At 41.7% G+C, this 26,952-nt stretch overlaps 1 protein-coding gene across 8 annotated transcripts in view; it reads left to right on the top strand.

The window, feature by feature from the left end:
* Positions 1 to 26,952, top strand: part of LOC145518654 (uncharacterized) — a 112,075-nt gene that overhangs the window by 8,140 nt on the left and 76,983 nt on the right. For 3 of the 8 annotated variants that reach the window (XR_014063084.1, XR_014063085.1, XM_081523461.1), the window contains one exon: positions 6,622 to 6,789. The exons of 2 other annotated variants lie outside the window; for them this stretch is intronic. Coding sequence is in view for 4 of the 6 variants with exons in the window: in XM_081523461.1 (XP_081379587.1) it covers positions 6,622 to 6,789 (168 nt within the window). In the remaining 2 variants the exon portion in view is untranslated. Of the gene's footprint in view, positions 1 to 6,621; positions 6,790 to 17,134; positions 19,804 to 26,952 lie in introns of those variants that run through there. 3 more of the 8 variants (XM_081523459.1, XM_081523462.1, XM_081523460.1) reach the window with 3 other exon arrangements.

Genomic DNA, 26,952 nt, shown 5'->3' with positions numbered 1-26,952 from the left:
ACAGATTTTGCAGCTACGGATAAGGAGGGCCAACCACATCCACTGTAGGTCATTGTTTTGCATAAAGGACTTGAGCACCCGAGGATTTTGGTGTGAACTGGGGTTCCTGGAGTCAAGCCCTTGCTCCTACGGAGGGGAGGACTGACTGCAATGAACAAGAGGGAAAGATCCGGGGGAAAGAAAGAGATAATATTTGGCAGCACTATAAAGTTTGCAAAGACTTTTTCTCTCTGATATTGATCATCTCCTTCCCTCCAAATAGCAGTGTTACCCCTATCTCACCTGGGAGGGTCTTGGGTCCATTCAGTGACTTGCTCAAGTTCACAGAGTGAAGGAACAGAGCCGGTTCTTAAAACCAGGTGGCCTGCCTCCAAGTTCTATTCTCTCTCCATAGCTGTTTTATTTTTACCCTGAACAGATACTTGAGTTGGGAAGCAATAATCAAGTCTAGCCATGAACATTTGCCTTACTTGCCACCCAAGAATCAAATCGAGATATGCTTAGGGCAAAGTAATAAAAGAGGCAACAGTCTTTTTTTTTTTTTTTAAATGAAAATTCTGACTTTACTTTGACTTGAGAAGCAATAACCTTAGGGTATACTCTTTGTTGGCTTTCAATTTTGCTGTAGTTTTTTGTTTGTTTTGTTTTGAATTTTAGTTTATCATTTTATCTGTTTGAGCCTTAATGGTACCCTCTGTAAAAGAGGTTGAATAAACTTTATCTAGGCTTTGGGCATCGAGGGAAAATAAATTAATGTTTTACGAGTCACTCAAGGGTCTTTGAGTGAAAGATTCAAGACAAGCAATAGTTATTTTTATCATTGTTTTAATAGCAATTTATTAAGCCCAAACCTTAGGGAATCAGGGAGGAATATATGATTTCCCCTGCCTGATTACATCTTTGAGTTTTGTAAAAGTTTATAATGGATGAAACAGTACTTAACAGCTTCATAAACCAAACTGTTACGCATGTTTAAATGGTCTTCACTCTTATTATCTTAACTAATGAATTTTGCCAGGCATCTCTGCTATAGCTGTATGATTTATAAAGATTATATTTACTTTTTCTCCTTATAAGAACCTAATGAGACCAAATTGGTTGCCTGTAATCAGCCACTGGCCTTTTTCATCTCTTTGGGTTTTATTTACGAAAGCTTATTAGAGCAAACGTACTGAGTAATAGGCAGCGATCGCTAGGTTTTGCCTAATGATCCCAAACTGCCAACACAGAATGCAGATAATGAAATGACAAGCTGATTAAAATGCAAAGAGAAAAGGAAATGTACTGGGGCCTCTTTCGAAAAATCCTTACCTAGGCAGAACACCCATGAACGTGTTTTCAACCTGAGAACACCTTCTTGTACTGAGACTTGCAATGAGACTGTGGCACACGTCTCAGACGATGCATGTTGAGCTCTTTGTTTTCCAACAGCGTGGGATCGGGTTACAGTATGATGCACAGGTGATTGTGCAGAATGGTGACTCCAGTGGCACCAAAGGTTGGATGACCCCTAAGTCATGAAGAGAAAACAGGGCGTAGTCCACAGGGCTTAAACTCAACAGCAACAGAAATAAACAGTAATTTGGACTAACGTGGCTACTTTCCTCCTAGAATCTCTTTATTAGAGCCAACATCTCATACAACTTGGGTCATATTGACCCAAGTTAGAATTCATCACATGTCAATCCAATCCCCCCTCAAAGACATAAGCAAAGTACATGATGACCGGGCTGGATCAAACACCCACTACCATCATTGCTGTATTGCGATTCTGCACAATCTATAGTTTTCTTTCATCCTGAGCATCTTTTTTTCTCCTTGTTACGATGTTCCTTTCATTTTACTAAAATGAAGACTTGCTACACTCTCAGCAGAACATTGAGCTGATTTTTCCCTAACCTGACTTTGAAGGCCCTCAGGGATGAGGGCCAAATTCATTGCTTTCCCAGATGTAAACCTTAAGTGTTTCCAGTCCTCTTTAATGTTCTAGCTTGTCATGATTTGGCCATTCATAAAACTTCCTAGATCTGTTTGAAGCCTTTCATACGTTTGTTTCCTCCCATATCACCTGTTGGTGTAATGCATTGGCTAAGTTTATTACTCTTTGGGTGAACAACTTCCTCTGTAAAGTTTCAAAGGATGTCCCCTTATATTAGTATTTTGAGACTTGGCAAATAAATGTTTTTACCTTCTTCACATTATTGAAGATTTTACAGTTTAATACAATGTTCTCTTTCTAGTCTTCACATTTCTAGGCAATGGATATCCTAAGGCCTTGGACCACCAGTTGGTTTGTGAAATATTCTCTTTAGGCTAGTCCATTAGGGAAGCAACATTTAGGTTATTTGTTGACTTATTCAGCCCTTTGCTCTGAAAAAAATTTATTTCAATCATCTGGACTATACTACACTCATCTAGAATAACCAAAAATAAAGGATAAAAGCAATTATGGAATCAGAATGTTAGAGGCCATTCTTACTGTAGGGTGAAGAAAGTCAAGCTTAAAGAAATAAGGTGACTTGCCCAAGATCACACTATTAGTTGAAGAGAGACCTGAATTAGAATTGGACTCAGGCTGATATCCTTTCCAAGGTCTTAAGGTCATGCTTTGTTTTGTTTGTTTTGCTTTTATTGTTGTTGCACAAATGTGACCAAAAGTTCATAGTCAAAAAAGTATCCAGACTGGGACTTCCCTGGCAGTTCAGTGGTTAAGACTTTGCCTTCCAGTGCTGGGGGTGTGCAGCTTCCCTGGTGGCTCAGTCAGTAAAAAATCTGCCTGCAATTCAGGAATCCTGGGTTCGATCCCTGGGTTGGGAAGATTCCCCTGGAGAAGGGAATGGTTACACATTCCAGTATTCTTGCCTGGAGAATTGCATGGACAGAGGAGCCTGGCGGGCTGCAGTCCACGGGGTCACAAAGTGTCGGACGTGACCGAGTGACAAACGCTCTACTTTCTACACTTGCAGGGAGTGTGGGTTTGATTCATGGTTGGGGAGCTAAGATCCCAAAAGTTGCGGAGCTAAAACACCCCAAACATAAAAAAAACAGAAGCAATGTTGTAACAAATGCAAGTAAGACTTTAGAAATGATCCACATAAAAAAAATCGTAAATAAAAAGTATCAAGGATGAGATTATAAGTCTGCTAGCCCAGTCAGGGCTCCTCCATCCCCTACATACCTCCCGTTCTGATGAATGTGTTCCTGGCCGTGCTTGCCAAATGCCCGGTGCCACTTCCTGTCTCCTCTACCCACCAATGTGATGCATATGGGCTGTGTTCCTTGCTGTCCCCCTCTGACCTTTCCTGCTGCCCTCCATCAATGTGTTCTGTGGCCCCTGGCTGGAGATTTCCTGATCTGGTACCATAGGGTGGCCTGGGGACCCTGAAGGATAACACTCTTAGAGGATATACCATTTCTAGCTGAGATACTCAGGGTCCCAAATTTGTGTTTTTTACCCCTTTCTTCCTCTTGTAACCAGAAGTGGGGTCTGGCTGCTCGTTGATCAAAAGCCAGTAAAGACGCAAGTCTGGTGGAAAGTTTGCTCTATTTCAGATGCTGGCAACTGGAGCGGGGGAGGGCAGACTCCTGTCCAAAGGGGGACTCCCCTCCCTCGCCCCCACCACCCCCCACTGCAAACAGTGGACAAGGGCTTTTATAGACAGAGCAAGAGGGCTACATATAGAAACAGTTCTGACAGTCATCTTGAAATTGGTCAGTAGTGATCCGACCAGCGTCAGTCTTCACTGTTTTAAGTACAGTTAATCTTCAGTTCCAGGGTCAGTTTGTTGCCATTTCCTTGAGGCCAGTTCTTGGAATAGTGGCAGCTGATGTCATGGCCACAGTCTGGTCATCATGTAGAATCCACCTGGTGGGGTGTCAGTATCTATAAGACAGCTCACCGGATATGGCTCAGAATATTACCTATAGCCCTTGAGAAGGAATGAAAAGTCCTTGACTTTGCCTCATGGCTAAACTATCATTATTTGGTCTCCTTTGACTGTTTCCCTTTGTTTCTACGTTTTCTCACTTCTCTGATTTTCTGGCAAAGTTTTTCCACAGACAAAAGGCAGACTGAGGACATGGGGCGGGGGTGTGGGGGGGGTGAGGACCATAAGTGTCCTGCTCCATTTCACTCTTATTACAGTAACACAAAGCGTGAATATTGCGGAGGCCCAGACATCATGACCACCCCATGGGGAAGGTGATTTTGCACAGAAGAGCCTTTTCCACTGCCTTATGGCTTTCAGGAGTTGTCTTGGGGCTGCAGGTGGTCCTTCATATATGATTCTGAACCTTCCTTTTGCATAGAGGCTGCAGCTCTGCTATATTTATCCTCCTCCATCTTCTGGTCTTTTCCTCCCAGAGGTAGGCATGGGGGTTGATGTGACTGGACATTGAGCTCAGCCAAGAGCAGCATAAGGGCACCTGGGACAGGGCACTTGAAGGCAAGAACTCAAGGGAAAGGCATATGGAGATGAGGGAGGAGGAAAGACAGGTTTTCCTATTCCTACCTTTTCCTTGTTTTATTACAACTCTTCTCCAGCAGTTGTGGTTCACTTCTTCCTCTCTTTGTTGTGTTTTATAGTTGTTAATCTCTTCCCTGAGCTTCTCCTCTTCTACTTCATGGAATGCTCTCGTAGGCACATTTCTTCTTGAATGGCTGAGCAATTTTTCTGTGTTGCATTGTCTTGGAGAAGTTTCCCTTCGTGAAGTCTCTCCAGTTCTCTGCCTGTTGGTATTAGATGCTCTTCACATCTACTGGTGCTGTGTGGGTTTCTGGATTTAAAGCAAACATTGAATCTTTCGCATTCTGAGTCTAGAAGAATGATATTTCAGAGCTCAGTGCCTCGGCTAAAAGAATTGCCCAAACTTTAATGCTGTACATTTATGGGCATCTTGTAATAACAATGGTGGATGTTATAACTGTTACCTTGAAGACTGCAAAGTGTTTCTATGGGGCTTGCCTCATGGAACTGCCCAACCTGCCTGCCTCTGTAAAGGTTCTAGGTACCCGAAGGCTCTACTTTCCTTATCATTGTAAACTCATGAGTAGAGATGACATAATTTCTCTTTTCCAAACTTTGCCCCCCCCTTTTGAAGACTCCTCTGCACACAGTGGGCTCTCAGTTTTCTGGATGGGCTTGTAAATCTCAATCCTTAACTTAAATGCCCCTAGCACAGCTTTACTGTAATTTAAGAAAACCCAATATATAAAAACTAGAATTTACAGAAACATACTATTTGTATTACAAAAGGATTTATCATAGGGCTTCCTCTAATAACAAACTCCTTTAGCAGATTCAAGTATTTTTTTTTCCTTAGAAGGCAATTTAATGTAGATGGAAAAAATAGATGAATTTGGCTAAGGGTCATAGTGATTGCATAAAACAGGAACCTTTGCTTCTTTGAGACTCAGGGGTAGGTATCTCTTTTGATCATATAATTTTGTCATATACAGAGGTAACTGTTATTGTTATGAACCACATGTTCTCAATTTATGGAAATAGTACAGTAAGGTTAAGAAACGTAGAACTAAAGAGCAGCCATCTCCTGGGTTTCAGCCTAGATACTAAGATCTATCCTATCATAGGTAACTTGAAAGGGAATTGGACACACACACACACACACAGACACACACACAGACACACACACAGACACACACACAGACACACACACACACACACACACACCCTCTCTTTCCTAGGTAGGAAGAGTACAGGGCACTGGCCTGCAACCCAGAACAACCATGGCTTTGCTTGTGTACCTTCCCTGATGCTGCTCCGACCTGTCCTAAACTCCATGATGCTCTATCTTTGCCCAACCCGGTGGACAACTTTCCCAGTGACTGTGGTTTTTCCAGTAGTCTTGTGTGGATGTGAGAGTTGGACTATAAAGAAAGCTGAGCACCGAAGAATTGATGCTTTTGAACTGTGATGTTGGAGAAGACTCTTGAGAGTCCCTTGGACAGCAAGGAGATCCAACCAGTTCATCCTAAAGGAAATCAACCCTGAATATTCATTGGAGGGACTGATGCTGAAGCCGAAACTCCAATACTTTGGCCACCTGATGCGAAGAACTGACTCATTGGAAAAGACCCCGATGCTGGGAAAGATTGAAGGTGGGAGGAGAAGGGGACGACAGAGGATGAGATGGTTGGATGGCATCACCGACTCGATGGACATGAGTTTGGGTAGACTCTGGCAGTTGGCGATGGACAGGGAGGCCTGGCGTGCTGCAGTCCATGGGGTCGCAAAGAGTGGGACACGACTGAGCGACTGAACTGAACCGAACTGAGGTCATCCCCATGCCCCAAGGCAGAGTAAAGAAGCGGACCCCAAGGCTCCCCAGCCGGCCCACTGACGGGCTCAGCTCAGCCATGGTGGAAACGCGCCGTCCCTGGCTTTCCTCTGATGGAAATAGTCGCGACCTCTCAGCCCTTTCTCTCTGGCTCTCACTCTTGAAAGCCAATTTCCTGCTCCAATCTTATTCTTCTGAATAGAAACACGGAGCTTGCATGGAGAATGAGAAACTACTGTATCACAGGAAGCAATCACACAGAACACAAAAAGCCATTCAAAGTAATTAAACGACTCCCATCCCCTTTTCTCTATTTCTTTTCAGCTCCGCGCTGATGGGCGGTTTATCTTCGCCACCACAACAGCGGCAGCCTCAGCAGCTGAGGAAGCGGCGAGCCGTTTTCTGCCTCTGCTCCTGCCGAGAGGGCAGAATTAAGACAAACACTTTCATTCTTGGCTGCCAAAGCGTTTTAGCTTCTGAAAAGCAAGGCAGGTAAACGCCACCACCCCCGTAAGGAAATAAATAAATAAAGCCCTGGTGATGAGAGAGAAGCCCTCTGGGTGATTTTCCACTTGGAGGAAGAAAAAGGGGTGGGACCAGTGAGGATGGGGTGGGAGACTGGGGGGAGGGGGGAAGGATGGGGAGCTCATTCTTTCTAGCTCCTGGAAGCTTTTGTTCTCTTTCTGCTGGGGTAAGGAGGCTGGGGCTCAGGTCCCAGCTATGCGAGAGCTTGCCAGAAGCCTAAAAAATGGGTGATGTGTTTGCAGCAGGCTTTGCTGGAAAGCAAAGGGAACCGAGGGGACCGCCCTTTTCCAGGGCAGTTGCAGAGAGAGAGAGCTAAGAGGTTGGCCTGAGGGCTTCAACAATACCTCCACACCCCCACCCCGCCTCTCTTGTCCTGGTCCCACCGTGTCTGTGGCATCTGCATCAGAGATTGGATCCCGTCTTGGGGCTTAGAGTCGGAGAGAGAGGGAGGATCTGAAAGTGGGTCACTAGTCTCCACTCTTCCGTCCGCCCAGTCTCACTAATGCAGCTGGAATGAATTTGTTCACTTGCGAAAAATCAATGTTTCTTCCAAATACATGGCGTTGGGACACTGGTGAGAGAGAGCCTGAGGAGGTTTGCTAAGAAAGGGCTTCTGGGCTGTCAAAAAGTCAGTCACTCCATCCATAGCACATTTTAGGTGGGACCTGAGAGGTTTCAGAATGCATCCACAGGAAAAAGCTCAAAACAGCAGAGTCTCCAAGGGGCAGGCTGCGCTGCCTTGGAATGCAGTCCCCTTGCGTTGACTCACACCTGCTCTTACCCCTCAATACCAGCCCTGCTGTGACCCATTTTAGGTTTTAAGAAACTTTGGTTCCAGTAGACAACCTTGCCCAGGTTGAAAATTGTGCAGAAGATGGCCCATAAATTGCCAAATCAAGCTGTATGGACCATCTCAAGTCTACTTGAAGACTAAAGAACTTGCATTTCATTCCTCACTCACCACTGTCGCCATCGATTCACTGTCACAGGTTTAGCTTCCTGGTTTCTGTCAATTTCACTGCAGCTCCAGAGGTCCTGGACCCACTTCTTCCCCAGTTCCACCAGCCCTGCGTGGAGTGGCCTGTTTGGTTGAAGCTGGGGAGCTGGCACCTCGCCCAGTTCCCATTGACAGACCTGCAGTATTCAGCACTCATTTTGCATCTGTCATTATCTTTTGTATGCAAGGAAGTTTAACGTGCACTAAATGCAAATGGGCAATGTATATGTTGCATTTTATTAGCTCTCATTTGAGCCTTTTGTTGCCAGGGACGGTTCTGCCTTGCCAGGATTCATCCGCAAGACCCTCAGTACTTGGTTTCCTTTGCTTGCCCCGTCTCATTTCTGAAAGCTGCATTTATCCAAGGTCTGTTTCTGCGGAGGTCACTGTGTCCTCCTTCTCTGGCCCATGGGGTGATGGGAACACCCACACTTCAGATGGCAGAGTCTTTCTGGGACAGTTTACTTCAACTGTGACCCAGATTTTGGGGGGCGGGATAGTGGAGATAGTGTACCTGTCACCTATCTTTATATGTGGCTATTTCAGCAGATAGAGAACTATGAAAATATTTCCTGATAGGTCATATCGAATGTTGCTGTCTAGACAGGAATGTTAAATCCTTTCCCCCCCTTTTAAACATTTTTAACAGGACCTAGTCTTGCTATACTTTCACGTGCTTTGCAAAAGTGTTCAATATGCTAAACGAAAATGATAATTCAATTTATTCTCTCAGTAGGAAACCTTGTAAGGTACAAGGGAGGTGGGGCATTGCCTACTGAAAATTAAATTGACTCTTTGGGGGCAATGGCGAAAGATCTTGGAAATCTTGACTCCCAGGGCAAGTGCCTTGACATTCAAAGGTCACTAGGGTTAATATGCCTTCTTAAGCACTCACTTTACTCCTTACGGTGGCTTCAGGTAATGTGACACATTTTAATTCTGACTTTTGGGTGAGAATTGTAACTAGTAAGTTGGTGGAAAATGCATTCTTATAATATTATTTTCTTGGAGATGTAGCCAGTGAATATTTCTGGTTTTAGGACAAGGGGGTATCCACAGTTGAATGTCAGACACCAACAGGGACATTGTGCAAGGAGAGAGAGTCTGTCAAGGTCATGGAAGGTTGGGGTGACTGGAATTGCTTCCAAGCTGTGGTTGTATTTGAAAAGGCACTCAGAGAACTCAGAGTCGTATAGCGCAAAGGTCTACTACTTCATATATTTAGTTATACTCCATCAAATCAACCTTGATTTCAACAGGACTTCCCTGTATAGAATTTAAAGTTCTCTGTTTTTTGTTTCATAATATTCTTTTTTACAAAGTCTTTGTACAAAGACTTGTACGAAGACTTGTACAAAGTTGAATTTGTACAATATTGCTCCTGTTTTATGTTTTGGGTTTTTTTTGTCCAAGAATCCTGTGGGGTCTTAGCTCCCCAACCAAAGATCAAACCTGCACCCCCCTGCTTTGGAAGGTGAAGTCTTAACTATTGGGCTGCCAGGGAAGTTCTTGTTTCATAATATTCTTACCCATGAAAATGTTGACAATTTGAGAATGTTTCAAATTATCCTTGGTGTAAGCTCAGTGGTAAGGCTTAGTTCCTGTTTTTTGATTACTGTAAAGTCTCCATTGGTTTATCATTTGTTGAAGTGAGTTGACCCACCAAGGGAAAGGCTGGTGCAAATTAAATAGGAGAATAAAAATTAAAAAAAGAATCAAGTACTCGAGGGAATTTGTTTTCATAAGTTTGAAGGCTACTTATTTTGTTTGTATCTATGATGCTGTGATGGAAAAGGAAATGGCAACCCACTCCAGTATTCTTGCCTAGAGAATCCTGTGGACAGAGGAGCCTGGTGGGCTGCTGTCTGTAGGGTTGCACAGAGTTGGACAAGACTGAAGCGACTTAGCATGCATGCATGCATTGGAGAAGGAAATGGCAACCCACTCCGGTATTCTTGCCTGGAGAATCCCAGGGACAGGGGAGCATGATGGGCTGCTGTCTATGGGGTCACACAGAGTCGGACACGACTGAAGTGACTTAGCAGCAGCAGCATGACGCTGTGAGGCAGGGTCCTTGAGTGAGGTTATTTAAGGTCCTTTGTACTTGAGTTCATGTGTGAATGTTCCAGTTGCCATGACACCTCCATTCTTCCTCTTTGTAATAAATATCCCTTTACTTCCCAAATAAGTGGGGGAGGCCTCCCGAACATTATCTCATAGGGGGAATACCCATGCGACACAGGGGGTCATTCTGATCCTCATTAACACGAATGGCAGTGTGTCCATCCAGGGGGCACTAGTTTCTTGCACCCATTTTGCCAAAATCACCTTGATAGTCTGGTTCATTCTGTCAACCATTCCTGAGCTTTGTGGCCTATTCACTGTATGTGGTTTCCATTTAATTACTGCTTTGCAAACCAGTTGGAGTAACTCAGCCACAAATGCAGGCCCATTATCTGATCCTGTACTCTTTGTGGAGCCCAGCTTGTTTTAGCAACTTGACTGGACCACAGGGAATCCAAATATTGGATCAAATATTACTCTGGGTGTCTGTGAGGGTGTTTCTAGATGAGATTAACATTGGAATCGATAGACTATGTAAAGCAGATTGCCCTCCCTATATGGGTGAGCTCCACCTAATCTGTTGAAGGACTGAGTAGAACAGAAAGAACAAAAAGTAGAACAAAAAGACACATACATTTAGTCATGTCCAATTATTTTTGACCCCAAGAACTGTAGTCTACCAGGCTACTCTGTCCATGAGATTTCTCAGGCAAGAATACTGGAGTGGATTGCTATTTCCTTCTCCAGGGGATCTTCCTGACCCAGGGGTCAAACCCAAATCTCCTGCACTGGCAGGTGAATTCTTTACCACTGAGCCCTGGGAAGCCCTTGTACTTGAGTGACATATAGGCTGTTCAGTAATCATTTTTTAAAACAAAAATATTGTTTCTTCTGAATGAAAAAGAAATCAGTGCTTCTTTAGTGTTTGATGGTTAGTATCTATAGTTGCTGAATGGACATGTGGAAGTCTGTATTATTACAAATGGAGTCCTCATTCAAAGATTGTATGATAGTGGGCAGTGTTAGTCCATTCCAGAGAAACAGAATAAACAGAAGAGGGAGGAAGGGGGGAAGAAGGGAGGGAGAGAGAGGTAAAAGTGAGATGTATTATAAAGAAATGGTGCATGGGATTATGGAGGCTGAGGTTTCAAGATTTGCAGTTGGCAAGCTGGAGACATCAAGAGAGCTTACGGTACAATCCCAGTCTGAGTTTTGCAGGCCTTTTCTCAAAGGCCTGAGAACCAGGAGAGCTGACCCTGAGTCCTCAGACAGGAGAAAACCATTATCCCAGCTAGAAGACATTCAGACAAGGAGAGTGAATTCTCCCTTATTCTGCCTTTTTGTTCTACTCAGTCCTTTGACAGATTGGATGGAGCCCACCCATATAGGGAGGGCAATCTGCTTTACATAGTCTATGGATTCCAATGTTCATCTCATCCAGAAACACCCTCACAGACACCCAGAGTAATGTTTGATCCAATATCTGGATTCCCTGTGGTCCAGTCAAGGTGACACAGTTAATGAACCATCTTGAAGGTACTGTAGAGGCTTAGCTTCCTGAGTCAGCTCTGCAGTGTAAACTAAAAACCTAAGAAAATGACTTCTTAAAGCCTACCCAGCATAGCATGATGTGATCCCATCAATTGCAATATTAAAAACATCCTAAGGAAAGAGCTGTTTCAAAGAGGCAGAATACATTTTCATCTGCTCTGGCTTTCCCAGCTCATACTTACTCTGCCAATGTTTCAGGCTGCTCCTTATTATCAACTTACATAATTTGGGGAAGGTTGAAACAGCGCCCAGGATTCAGAATGGTATATGGATCTACTAATCCTTTCAGTGGGCAATTGGACTCTCCTTGAGTATACAATTGGGAGCTAAGTTTCTCATGGCAGCAGTTGCTGCTGGTTCCGAATTTAATTATTACATACTTTTGCATTAATAAGTGCAAATGCAGCACTACTGGGCCAAGAATACAGCCTCCAATCTGTGTCCAGGCTTAAAAATCACCAGCGCCTTCAGAGGAAAAGCACTCTTCATATCACTAGTGCTGCCATTTTGGAAATGTCAATGATTGCTGGGTTTGTCCCATGGAAGACTTTGGCTCTGGGATATGAAGTGAGAAAAATGACATTAGCTTTGTAGGACTCCTTGTACAGCAGGCAGCCTCTTTCTGCCATCATCTTCGTATCTCTTAGGAATGTTTTAAGCCCCTTTGGCAACTGAACACCCTTTCCATTGACTGTGGTATATTAATGGGTCATGTAAACAAAGAACCAGTGAAACTAATTGAAAACAGAAAAATTTAGTCAAACAGCCATTTAGGGTCCAAGAGAGGGAGTTGGAGAGGAAGTAGATAGCAGACAATAGGCAATATGATATCAGATAATCATTTTTAAAAATGTATTACCCCCAGTGAATTTCTTGAATGTGTGAGCAGGTTTCCATGAAACCAGAGCAGCCAGCTGAATGGTCAGTTCAGTCAGTTAGCACTGGCTTCTTTTCAGGCTTGTTCTCAGAGGTGTATATAAATTATACATGGTTGGCTCCAGGCTTTCATGAAGGTAAAACCTTTGTGAGAAAGCAACCTCTTTGCCCTCTCAAAATGTGCTGCGTTTGTAATTCCTAAGGCTGTGTGGTTTTCTATCATGGTAGGGTTGGACTGGAGATGGAAATCTTTGCAGTTTGAAAACCTGAAACCAACACAATTTGGAGCCAGAAAAGAACAGGCCTGGTAATTATGAATCTAACTGTTGTCTTCTTTCAACCAGACAGAAACTTGGAAGATGAGTAAAAAGGTTGAAATCTATACATATTTTCTTGTGTGTTATTAAACTAAAGAAGTAAAGCTTCCCTTGTGGCTCAGTGGTAAAGAACCCTCCTGCCAGTGCAGGGGATACAGGTTTGATACCTGGGTCAGGAAGATCCCCCAGAGAAGGAAATGGCAACCCACTCCGGTATTCTTGCCTGGGAAATCCCATGGACAGAGGAGCCTGGTGGGCTATAGTCCATGGGGTCACAAAAGAATCAAATATGACTTAGTGACTAAACAACAACATCCCTAGAACAGTCTTATTAGAGACTCAAAAAGGTTATGGCTATTTCCCCAATCCTATGTCCTTCAATCAGGTGTTAATTCACCCTCCTTGAACCCCCTTACAAAATTTTGTGCTGTTTCCTCTTCCTCCTTCCACTTCTTCAATCAGGCACTACAGTGTTTTGAGCATTTATCTTATTTCATTTTACTTAATAAATCCTTCTTGCAATTCAGAAATGTCCGTATTTATCTCCTTATATTTTCCAGACTCCCAGCACAATGAATTATGCATATATTTTGCAAATAAGTGAATGAATGAATGTATACTCATCTTAACTTGAACTTTACTTGTAGAACAAGAGGCGTGATTCAAATTCACAAAGAGATAGTACACTCTAAAATGCTGGGAGTTGAATTTGAATGTCAAAATCACTTTTTTTTTAAACAAAGAAAGCCTTTCCCCATGGTACATAGAGGGGCATAGCTATTTTTGAAAATGTTGATAGACAATTCCTGTAGGTTTGTATAATGTGAAGAAAAAAATTCAAAATTGTAACACTTTTGTCCTAAATCAACTGGTTTGGAGAATACCTCCTTTATGGCATGTCTTAAATTTTATCTTGTGAAGCACGGGATGTATACAAAAAGGTTTATAAAATGTATATATCCAGTTTAAAGAATGATACTAGAATACACACCCACATAACCACCACTCAGGTTAAGAAATAAACAATTACCTTAGAAATGCCTTTGTGTTTTCTCTGAGAAAGCCTTGTCACACATTCCTCTCTTATACTCACAGACAACCACTGGATGTTGAATGAATCATTTCCTGTTTTTTATACTTTCAGTTTCTTTTCTTTATACTTTTAATGAATGCATACCTATGAATAGGTGGTCAACAAGGTCTTGCTTAATGTTTTCTAAATTATATATAATAATGTTCTTGGATGGAAAGATTTAATATCATGACGATGCCAGTTATTCCAAGATTGCATTAAATTTGATTTCCAGATTGAACAAAATTTACATATACTTGGTAAATTTCAACAAAAATCTCAGTGTTTCTGGGAAGCTTGGAAATATAATTCTAAAGTTTATGTAGAGTGGGGAAGGGTCAAAACTAGAAAAGACACTCCTCAAAAAATGGCAAAAAATATGTTGTGTAGAATGGGGGGCCTTTACCTAATGGATATCAAGATTTTTCTTTTTTAAAAAATTATTCTATTTAATCGGAGTGCAATTGCTTTGCAGTATTGTATTAGTTTCTGCTGTACAACAGCATGGATCAGCTCCATGTATACATATATTCCCTCCTTCCCAAGCCTCCCTTCCACCACCACCTCCGTCCACCCTCTAGGTCATCACAGAGCACCGAGCTGAGCTCCCTGTGCTATTCAGCAGTGTCTCACGGGCTGTCTGTTTTACACGTGGTAGTGTATATATGTCAGTGCTAATGCTGCTCTCTCAGCTCATCCCACCTTCTCCTTCCCCACCATGCCCACACGTCCGTTCTCTACATTTGCATCTCTATTCCTGCCCTGTAAATAGGTTCACTGCACATGCGTGCTAGGACACTTCGGTCTTGTCCAGCTCTTTGCAACCCTATGGACTGTAGTCCACCAGCCTCCTCTGTCCATGGGATTCTGCAGGCAAGAATACTGGGATGGGTTGCCATCTCCTTCTCCAGGGGATCCTCCTGACCCAGGGATTGAACCTGCATCTTGCGTCTCCTGCATTGGCAAGTGGGTTCTTTACCTCTAGTGCCACCTGAGAAGCTCCAAATAGGTTCATCGTAAAGCTAGAGCAATTAAGATGGTGTGGCATTGGTGCAGAGACAAATAAATAGCTCCCTAGAGCAGGATAATTAGATCAAAAGCATGTTCATGATTATATGGGAACTTCATATACAGCAGAAGAAGCACTGTAGACCATCAGGAAGAAAAATGAACTATCTGTCTAGCAAACCATGATCCATATGAACAAAATAAAATTGGATCTCTTACTTCAAACCATACACAATAATACAGCCCTACTGAATTAAAGATGAATATGAAAGGTAAGAGGGCTTCCCAGATGGTGCTAATAGTAAAGAACCCACCTGCCAGTGCAGGAGATGTAACAGACATGGGTTCGATCCCTGGGTTGGGACTATCCCCTGGAAGAGGGCACGACAATCCACTCCAGTATTCTTGCCTAGAGAATGCCGTGGACAGAGGAGTCTGGCAGGCTACAGTCCGTAGGCAGAGTCAGACACTACTGAAATGACTTAGCACACACACACACATACATGAAAGTTAAGACAGTCAAAACTATAAACATTTGTGAAGAAATGTAGGACGGTATCTATCAATTCTGGCTATGAATGACTTCTTTCACAAGATGATTGTTAAAAAAAAGCACAGACATAAAGGAAAAGTTTGATAAATTCAGCTACATTAAAAATAAGAACTTCTGTTCATCAAAAGACGCCATAAAGAGACAAACCATAAACTGAGAGAAGATATTTTCAACAAATGTAACTGACAAAGATTTAGTATCCTGAACATATAAAAACCTCTTATGAATCATTAAGCAATAGGAAAACAACTAAATTCTAAAATGGGCAAAAGGCAGGAATATAAATTTCAGAGAAGAGGTAACCTATAACCAATAAACATATGAAAAGATGCTCAATGTCATTAGTATTCAGTGAAATGCAAATTGAAATCACAATGAAACTTTATTGCCTATCTACCAGATGGGCAAAAGTTAATAAAAGGTCTTTCTCTACCCTTTGTGAAAATGTGGAGAAATAGGACGGGATCTCTTATCCACTTCTGGTGGAATGTGAACTGGTTCAAAACAGTGTGACATTACTCAATAAATTGAAAAGCACTGTATTATGCTGTCTTATTAATAGAAAAAAGTGATGGCAGGGAAGGTGGTAGGTCCTTGGAATTGTCACTAGATGCTCTTAGAAGTCAAACTGTTTGGAGGAAGGTTGGGGTACATTACTGGTTGGAAAACTCTCAATGGCTATTTTGAAGCTTGGTATTTCTGCATCGGTCAATTTGTTTCTTAGGAAAACACATGAAATTTCATCAATTTCATAAATCTTTGGTGCTAAGAACTGGTTTGTATAACTCAGTGAAGTGAGTGGATTTGCTCAGTGAATTTGCTCAGTCGTGTCCGACTCTTTCGACTCCATGGGCTGTAGCCTACCAGGCTCCTCTGTCCTTGGGATTTTCCAGGCAAAAGTACTGGAGTGGGTTGCTATTTCCTTCTCCAGGGAATATTCCCCACCCAGGGATTGAACCTATGTCTCCTGAATTGGCAGGTGGATTCTTTACCACAGAGCCAGTTGAGAAGCCCTGCTCAATTCAGTAACAATGTGCAGATTGATGTCTTTAAATACTACTTCTACTGAAAGGAGCCAGCAATCCTTGGAAAGATGTCTGGGAAAGGAAGTTACATTGGAAAATGTTGTCTGGGCAAATAACAAGGCAACTATCAAGAACCACTAAAGTTTTGCCAAAAAGTTTCAGGAAGCAACTTGAGTTTGGCCAAATATGGATTAAATAAGTATCAGTAAACATAACTAGGCTGCACTGTCCACAGAGTTCTCCAGGCAAGAATACTGGAGTGGGTAGCCATTCCCTTCTCCAGGGGATCTTCCAAACCCAGGGATTGAACCTAGGTCTCCCGCATTGCAGGCAGATTCTTTACCATCTGAGCCACCAGGGAAGCCCAAATTTAAATACACATAGAATTAAATCCGTGAGTTTACCATGAGTTAATAATAACCCTGAGAAAACAAACCTAAGTGTTCATCATGGAAGGATGCTAATGGATCCACTTATTTAGAAAACTGGTATTCTAAATACTAGTTTTAGAAAAAGGGAAAGAATTTAGGAATTAGAAAAAGGGAGAGAATCAATCATTTGTGCTGTTACTCCCATGAACTATATGATTGGATAACTGAATGGTAGATATAGGGAAACTAATCATTATAGAAGTATTCCTGCTAGTTAATGAAGAAGGAAGATGAAATTAGAATATCACCATTTGTCATCCCCTGGTGAAACTACTGGATCTAGACGTTGAACATCTGTGGCTGCTAACACTATAAAAAGAGAAAGAATGAGGCGTTATGGACCTCATCATGGAAGAGCACACACTTCTCGTGAAACAGTTTTTTAAGAAATCAAACCTGAATCTGGTCTCTCCTCTAGGTCAAGCCAGCAGTACAGGAAGTTCAAAGAACAAAGAAACACGTTTGACAACAACACGGAGGTGTGATTAGTGGAAGTCAGACTGTTGGAGTTTGTACAAGACAAATGATTCGGTTTCCTTAACAAGTAATTTGCAAGATAGAAGAGAAAGAAGGAAGGAAGGAGGACTTCCTTGGTGGCCCAGTGGCTGAGACTCCGTGCTTCCAATGCTGAGGGCCTGGATTCGATTCCTGGTCAGGGACCCAGATCCCACATGCTGCAAATAAGACCCAGAGCAGTCAAATAAATAAATATTTTTTTAAAAATAAAGAAGTCAGGAAGGAAAGAAAGAAGAAAGACGGAAAGAAAACAGGTATTTATAAATTAAACAAGCCTGATGAGCCAAAATGCGCATCAGTTGGAAAGGCTGGGCTTTTCTAGAGCTTGATCCAAACACAGCAAACTGGAAGAGCCAATCAAAAGCATTAGCTTTGTTCTTGATGCTTAAAAGTATTTTCTTAAAAATAAGTTTATCCTCTGTAAACCTTAGTTTCTCCATCTGTGTGATAAAGATAGTAAACATAGCCTCCCACATAGGACTTTTGTTACTATTTTGTTGCTAAGTTGTGTCCGACTCTTGAGAGATTCCATGAACTGTAGCCCCCCAGGCTCCTCTGCCCATGGAATTCTCCAGGCAGGAATACTGGAGTGGGTAGCCATTTCCTCCTCCAGGGGATCTTTCCAACCCAGGGATTGAACCCATGTCTGTTGCATCTCCTGCATTGACTGGTGGGTTCTTTACCTGCTGAGCCACTGGCAGAGCTGGGACTCAAATCCAGGTTTCCTGGCTGCTGGGTTCAGGGCTCTTTTTCCTCCCTCACACTCCATCATCATCCATGTCACTGAAGTCTAAATGACAAAGGAAAAAAAGGCCTGAGTACAAAGGGCACATTATGATCTTTGCAATATTGCCAGAAATACTTGTGAAATAGGAGAATTTACTGAAAGACGTGAAAATAGATAGTGTTGTACGTTCTCCCATTCTGCCTTTGTACTTTGAGTGTTTCCTGAATATAAGACCAGTTGAAAGTTGCCTGGTGAAACTCTACAACTAACCCTAACCCTTAACGAGAGAAGAAGGAAGGAGGACATGCTCTTTAATCCTCAAAACAGCTTTGAGCATTAATATTATTGTTATAACCATATTTCAGATGAAGAAACTGAGGATTAGAAAAGTTAAGTGTCAGCTAAGGTCACTTAACCAGAAAGAGACTGAGCTATGACTCAAATCCATCAATACTTTTAATTTTTTTTAAATCAGTTTTTATTAAAGTTGCAAAATGAATCAGCCATCAGTTCAGTTCAGTCGCTCAGTCGTGTCCGACACTTAAGCCATACGTAGACCCATATCCCCTCCCTTTTGGATTTCCTTTTCATTCAGGTCACAATTCACTCAGAGTTCCCTGTGCTATACAGTAGGTTCTCATTAGTTAGCTATTTTATAAATAGTACCAATAGTGTATAAACCATGATTTTTTATATTCCATCATCACAGAGATAAAGCATAGACTTCAAAAAGGGAACAGTTCTGGTATTTTCATAAATCGAGAGGCAAAACCTTGTTCACTAGTTAAAAGAAACTAGTTGTTTCTCCACTCTTTCCCTTCAAAATGTGGCTTTAAACCCTGAAATGAGATCATTGTTAAGGCCAAAAGTAATGGCCACAGTAAGATCTCAGTTATTCCAGTTTTAAGTGCTTCATGTACCTATTATTCCTTAATTTAAGGCCCTATCCATTATCATCAGGCCCATCTGATGTGCTCTTACACTTCCCATCGGGGGCCCATTCAATTCCTTTGTGGTCATTATGCATTAGCAGAAGGAGAGAAATTTCACTGAAGATACTACCAGTATTAAAATTAATTTTTCTCTTATTCTAGTAATTTGCTGTTATTATACTGGAAATCATATCTTCTTAAGACTGTAGAAGATTCTCTCTTCTGGTTGTTTTAATAAAAGATTATGTTTAGGGATGTCAATTGAACCTTGATTGTGAGCTACATTTGAATTAAGGAGCTGAAAGAAACAAACTTAAGATTAACCAGTGTTCAGAAAAAAATCATCTTACTGTCACTACCAAGTCTTTGAATTCCCGGATGTTTGAGAGAAAGAAACTCTAGAGTCACAGAATGAAAATTAGAGAATATTGTTTAAATTGGAGAAGAGGAAGACCAATATGTTTTTCGATAGTTCATGAATTACTCTTTTTTTTTTTAAACTGTGCTTCTGTCACTTAGTTTTGTGTCTTAATGTGATCTACTATGCAGTCTGTATGTTGCACATTTCTAGAAACTGACCTGGACTGACTTCTCAACTGCTAGCTCCTCTGCATGATTAAGTTTTGCCATGGATGGTTCAGAAATAATTTAAAATGATTAAACTATGTCACGTGATTGAGTTTACAAGAGGGACCTGCTGATATGAATGAAATGGACTCCGATTCTATCATTATAATGAAATATCTTTAACTCTCAAACAGATATTAATATCATTGCTGCTCAAAAATCACTGCAGAACTTTTCATACCAGAGCATCACTCACAGAATTCCAATTTGTCATAGGTATTGCAAGAATCATTGAATCTTCTGGGCCAAAACCAAACCAAAACAAATAAACAAACAAACAAAAAGCAACCAAATCAGTGCCAGGGCTCACTGTAACCTGGATCAGTAGAGATTTTCTCTAGTTCTGGACTTCAGTAAGAAGCTCCATCCTTGGGCTCCGCTGGTGGTCCAGTGGTTAAGAATCCACCTGCCAATGTGGGGAACACAGTTTCGATCCCTGGTCTGGGAAGATCACACATGCAGCGGGGCGATTGAGCTGTGAACCGCAGCTGCTGAGCCACAACTACTGAAGCCGTGAGCCCTAGAGCCGGTGCAACAAGAGAAGCCACCACAATAAGTCTGAGCACTGCAACTAGAAGACTAGCCCCGGCTTGCTGCAACTAGAGAAAGCCTGAACACAGCAACGAAGACTCAGCACAACCAAAAATCAAAATAAATGAATAAAACTATAGAAGAAGTTCCATCCTTGCTACATGAGTCAGAGCAACACATCCAAAATGACATGTTTTGGTTTCAAAAGGCTACCCCAAGGGCTCAGCCCTTTCATTTTATTTTTTGGTAGCATTTGGGGATATAAAGTAGAACAACTTGTCTTTCACTTTGGAGGATGTCCATCTAGACCGCTGGACTTCCCGACAGTTCCCTGAGTTGAATCATCTTGACGTTTATGGCCCATCTGCCATCACACCTGTGTTTTACCAAGACGTTTAAGTTACCTGCTGCTTCTTGTTCACCAGGTTCTGCTCATGTGATGTCATCAGTAACATGGACCAGAATGATATTCCAGGACATGGTGAGATCATCAGAATCCCTGTGAACAAAAAGTTTGGATACTTTTTTCAATTTTTAAAATTAAATATATATATATATATATATATTCCGGCTGTGCTGTGCAGCATGTGAGATCTTAGTTGTCCAACCAGGGCTCAAACCCATGCCCCCTGCAATGGAAGTGCAGAGTCCTAACCCCTGGACCACCAGGGAGGTCCCCAAAATTTGGACAGTTGATGTGGCCCTGGAGTAAGGGAGTGAAGTTATACTCCTGACCAAAAATACAAAGTAATCTACTTTTGGTGATTTCTGTTCCATGCTTTAGAAAACGAACCATTTTCCAGATCAAGGCTAATTTTCCAGATCAGAAGCTAATTTCTGCTTCTACCTGCTTTACTTTTTGTGCTTTTTACTATAGCTACCATATGGAGAGTGAGCAACCATGGGCCCTCCCAAAATAAAAAGACTTTCTACTGAAAAAAAAAAAATACGGGATTCTCACTAATTTTTTTTTTTTTTTGCATAGTTGGGCTCTGAAGAAGTAAGGAGATCTTCAAGGGACACGTTAAAAAAAGAAGGAAATAATATAAGTTGAAACTAAAGTTGTAAACAATGAGCACATTTGGAGAGGTTGTCTGCAGGGATTTTACACCACCTGCACCTGTATGACTCTCCTCTGTTAAGTGTGTTTTTTGAGGGTAGGTGAATAAGGCTTCTCAGGTGGCACAGCGGTAAAGAATCTGCTTTCCAATGCAGGAGGTGTGAGTTCAATCTCTGGGTTGGGAAGATCCGCTGGAGAAAGAAATGGCAACCCTCTTCAGTATTCTTGCCTGAGAAATCCCATGGACAGAGGAGCCCGGTAACTGAGCACACATGCTTGCCTGCACTGCAGAAGCAAAGTGCTTTGTGTAGCTGAGAAAATGAGGGAGTTCAACTCAAGACTCCCAGATACACTGTATGAGACTGGGAATACATTGTGGAGATCCCAGAGAAGTAAGGCCTCTCTGGCTTTCACTAGAAGCGAAACTAAATAGTAATATACAAATAGTGCTGCTTATTTAACTTATATGCAGAGTACATTATGTGAAATGCCGGGCTGGATGAAGCACAATCTGGAGTCAAGATTGCGGGGAGAAATATCAACAACCTCAGATATGCAGATGACACCACTCTTGTGGCAGAAAGTGAAGAGGAACTAAAGAGCCTCTTGATGAAAGTGAAAGAGGAGAGTGAAAAAGTTGGCTTAAAACTCAACATTCAGAAAACTAAGATAATGGCATCTGGTCCGATCACTTCATGGCAAATAGATGGGGAAACAGTGGAAACTGTGACAGACTTTATTTTTTTGGGCTCCAAAATCACTGCAGATGAAATTAAAAGATGCTTGCTCCTTGGAAGAAAAGCTATGGCCAACCTAGACAGAGACATTACATAAAAAGCAGAGACATTACTTTGCTGACAAAGGTCCATCTAGTCAAGGCTATGGTTTTTCCAGTAGTCATGTATGGATGTGAGAGTTGGACTATAAAGAAAGCTGAGCACTGAAGAATTGATGCTTTTGAACAGTGGTGTTGGAGAAGACTCTTGAGAGTCCCGTGGACTGCAAGGAGATCCAACCAGTCCATCCTAAAGGAAATCAGTCCTGAAAATTCACTGGAAGGACAGATGCTGAAGCTGAAACTCCAATACTCTGGCCACCTGATGTGAAGAACCGACTCATTAGAAAAGACCCTGATGCTGGGAAAGATTGAAGGCAGGAGGAGAAGGGGACGACAGAGGATGAGATGGTTGAATGGCATCACCAACTCAATGGACTTGAGTTTGAGTAAGCTCTGAGAGTTGGTGATAGACAGGGAAGCCTGGCATGCTGCAGTCCATGGGGTCGCAAAGAGTTGGACACAACTGAGCGACTGAACTGAAGTGAAGGTAAAGAGGAATGTCTTCTCAATTTTGATTCTGAAGTTTTCCACAGGTCAAAATCAACATTATGGGCTCACAAGTCATCCTGAGGGAGAGAAATAACATTTAGTTCCTTAAAGATTTCAGGCGATGGAACTATTACATATGGATATAACTTTGGATATTGAATTTCCGTTGTTACTGTATCTTGTTAAAACAAATCTAGTGGGTTAAAACAACACAGATTTATTCCTGTACAGTTCTGGACTTTAGACATCTAAAATCAAGATGTTGGCTGGAACGTTTTCATTTTGGAGGCATCAAAGGAGAAGAACGTTTCTGTTACTTTTCCAGCTTCTAGAGGCTGCCTGCGTTCATTGGCTCACAGCCCTTGCCTGCATCTTCAAAGTGCATCCCTCTAACTTCTGGTTCCATTGTCCTATTTCCTTTTTCTGACTTCGTTTTCTTGCTTTTCTCTTATAAAAGAACTCTTGTGATTACATTACCCTGGGCCAACCCAGATAATCCGGGATAATCTCCCCATCTCAAGGTCCTTAACCACATCTGAAAAATCCCTTTTGCCATATAAGTTAATATTCACAGGTTTAGGCGATTAGAATGAGAATATCATTGGGGGAAAGTACGTTATTCCGTGTGCCACAATATGCATGAATATTTAAAGATTTTTTTTTTAAAGAATGGAATGACAAAAATGACAAGGACCATGGCAATATATGAGTAACCATATAGATTTGAAAAGAACCAAATAAAAATGTTAAAGTAAAATGCAATTTTATCAGTTAAGAAAAGGCCGAAGATGTGGGCCAAACAACAGTATATGCAGCTGAAGAGAGAACTAGTGAACTGGAAAGTAAAATTGAAGAGTAATTCAGTTGAATAAAAAGGAGATAAGAATAAAGAAACCAATATCAAGAATGAAAAAAAGGGCATTACTACATATTTGACAGATATTTAAAAAAATGAAGATGTCATAAATAATTTTATTTGAGCAAATATTTTAAAAGTGAATAAAATAGATAATATTTTGGTCAAAAGCAAAGTCAAATAAGGGTGAAGACTGAATATAATGTGTAAATTTTGTGATGTAGGCATTGTACATTTAGGGAGAGCTGTTGAGGAGTAATGATGGGACAGAAGCCAGATTAGAACAGGTTTACAAGAGAGTAGACTGTAACCATGGAGACCTATAGCATGGGCTAGCACTCACTGCTTCTGGGCCCAGATGGTACTGCAACAATAGGTTTCAGGTCTTTAGTAGCTATATTTTGGCATGGCTAGAACAAGCATGGGCTGACATCACAGATCCAGAGCTCTCAATATTAGGAGGCTTAAGTGTGGATTAGATATCACTTCATGGCTTTATTTAGAGTTGGCTCCATAAACCACACATTGGTATTGCAGAGCTAAAATATTTGGCTTGATTGACTCACCCTAGTTCCTTTAATGTCAAACCTACAATAAAATTATTCTTGTTGATCCAGACCACCTGAGAATTTCCCACGCAATTCTGGTTTTCTTTCAACAGAGAGATTTAGTCTTCCTCCATAGCAGATGTTTAAGCCTCGAAGGGAGTCTAACTTTACTACTTAATTAGTAGTGAACAGGATCCAGTGATAGGATTAGATGGCCCAGTGCATTAAAACAGGCTTTGAGCCCAAGCTCCTGCCTCTAGTTACTTGCATTTGGGGTTGAAGATTTGACAGGAAGGGGAATTTTGCTCCTGCAGCCCATTTCCAGGAAGTGACTTTCATCTGAACTACATTGATGGTGCTTCTCCTTGGCATCACATCTCTTGTGTTAGATCTTGGTTTTACAGAACAGCTGCAGCATTGTTTCAGATGAGATCGCAAGTAAGGTCATGGCAGGGAGTCTATTAATGAGACAACCTCAAAAATTCAGTCTAGGAAAAACCTCCTTCCCTGGGGTTAGTATTAAAATTTTTATAAATAATGTCTACATGTGCTTAAAATGAAAGCGTTTGGTTCAGTTTATGAAGTTTACTTTCTGGATAAATTTCAAGTAATTTATTAGGCTTAGAACTTCCCTTGGTCCTTAGGGATCAACAAAGAAGGGCAGGAGGCACAAAACTATTCATGTACATCCCCTGAGGAATAACTTCGGCAGAGAGCAAGCCAATAAGAGCCACTGTGCTCCCCCGTGAGTTCCCCCTGGGTACCACTTGCTTGCTTGATTCTCTCAGAGTTTCTTTTTTTGGGTGTTTCATCCCACTTGATTATTATTTTTTTAAATTGCATGTATTTATTATCATTATTAGGAAAAATTGGGAATTTCAGGGCATTTTTAAAAAGAAAATGTGAATTATCTTTAGTTCATCATCCAGGAAACTTCTGTTAATTGTCTGATATGTTTCCTCCTGATTTGAGGAGTATGTCAGCTCTAGATTCCAGACCATCCAGGTCCAAATCCTGCAATATATTAGCTGTGTGACCTTAGGGAAGTTCTTTTCTTTCTTTTTTTAAAAAATGGAATATTACTCAGCCATAAAAAGGAATGAAATTTGGTCATTTGTAGAGATGTGGATGGACCTAGGGAGTGTCATACTGAGTGAAATAAGTCAGAAATAGAAAAACAAATGTCATTTATTAGCACATATATATGAAATCTAGAAAAACAGTATGCTGCTGCTGCTAAGCTGCTTCAGTCGTGTCTGACTCTGTGCGACCCCATAGATGGCAGTCCACCAGGCTCCGCCGTCCGTGGGATTCTCCAGGCAAGAACACTGGAGTGGGTTGCCATTTCCTTCTCCAATGCATGAAAGTGAAAAGTGAAAGTGAAGCTGCTCAGTCGTGTCCGACTCTTCATGACCCCATGGACTGCAGCCTACCAGGCTCCTCTGTCCATGGAATTTTCCAGGCAAGAGTACTGGAGTGGGGTGCCATTGCCTTCTCCCAGAAAAACAGTATAGATGATGCTATTTGCAAAGCAGAAATAGAGACATAGATGTAGAGAACAAATGTATGGATATCAAGGGGAAAAGCAAGGGGTGGGAAGAATTGGGAGGTTGGGATTGACACATGTACACTGTTGAACTATTTATAAAATAGATAACTGATAGTGAAGGACAGGGAACCCTCGGGTGCTGCAGTCCATGGGGTCACAAAAAGAGTCGGAGACGACTCAGTGACTGGACAACAAGAAATGAGAACATACCATAGAACACAGGGAACTCTACTTAATGCACTGTGGTGACCTGAATGGGAAGAAAGTCCAGAAAGGAGGGGTTCTATGTATATGTATGGCTGATTCATTTTGCTGTACAGTAGAAATAATACAACATTATAAAGCGAGTATACTCCAATACAAGTTAATTTTAAAAAGTATTTCTTTGTTTCTACTTTCCCAGCAAACTGGAGCTTCATCAGCTTGTTTTCCTTACCCTTAGAGTTTTTTCCCCAAATAACAACCTATTCCTACACTTTAAAGTAAGGACACTGGATAAAGAGGAAAAGTTGGAAGAGGACATCTGCAAATCTCAGACCAGTCTAAACAGAGTCACAGTAGTTGGTCAGGATCTTAGGGAGAGTATATGAACAGGAAATGTTAGCTGATAAGAAAAAGGACTCCACCCTGAAATGTCTTCTTCACATTTCTCTTCTTTATTCTCCATTTCTCATTTTTGTTCATGGCAGGAGGTATGTGTATCTTGTGTTAAAGAAATGATCAATCATTTTTTATAACCAGGAGTGTATATCATTTGTCTTCAAGGTAAAATATGTCCTACAGAATACACAGTGGAAAGATTTTTAGACTGAATTCATACACCTGATTCTTTATAGGAAGGGACAGTATCCTGTATCTTTGGGCAACTATATGATACTGGGCCACATGGTAGATTGTTAACTTCCAATGAGTCTTACCTGATAGTATTCAAGAACTTATGTATTCTTCTCCCACGTGGACTTGACCTGGGTCACTGGCTTGCTTTGGCCAATGACCCAAGTAAGACGTAGTCAAATGCTTGCAAATTGGGGTTTTCTTCTTGGAATGTGGCCCTAGGCCGTTGCCATGTCAAAAGCCAGGGTGAAAGGGCACAGAGAGTGAGGGGCTGAGCCATCCCAGAGTCTTTGCCAGCCTAACTGCTAGCAGTCCTTCCCGCTGGGTGAGCCACATGGAGTGCACAGAGAGAGTTCAGCAAGGAGCACCCAATCAACTGATAGGATCCTCCCAACTAATGTCCCCTGTTAAGAAAAGCAGTAAGTTTGGGGGTGTTTTATTGCACAATAGCTAAAATAGGCCAGAATCTTAAATTATCCTATTACATTAAAAAATTTTATTTAATTGGAAGCTAATTACTTTACAATATTGTAGTGGTTTTTGCCATACATTGACATGAATCAGCCATGGGTGTACATGTGTCCCCCATCCTGAACCCCCCGCCCACCTCCCTCCCCACCCCATCCCTCAGGGTCATCCCAGTGCACCAGCCCTGAGCACCCTGTCTCAGCATTGAACCTGGGCTGGCGATCCATTTCACATATGGTAATATACATGTTTCAATGCTAT

This window comes from Giraffa tippelskirchi, chromosome 8, assembly GCF_054371585.1.
Source record: "Giraffa tippelskirchi isolate mGirTip1 chromosome 8, T2T-mGirTip1v1.2.pri, whole genome shotgun sequence".
Taxonomy (NCBI): domain Eukaryota; kingdom Metazoa; phylum Chordata; class Mammalia; order Artiodactyla; family Giraffidae; genus Giraffa; species Giraffa tippelskirchi.
The sequence above is the reverse complement of the archived record's forward strand: the minus strand, read 5'-3'. Positions and strand labels throughout refer to the sequence as shown.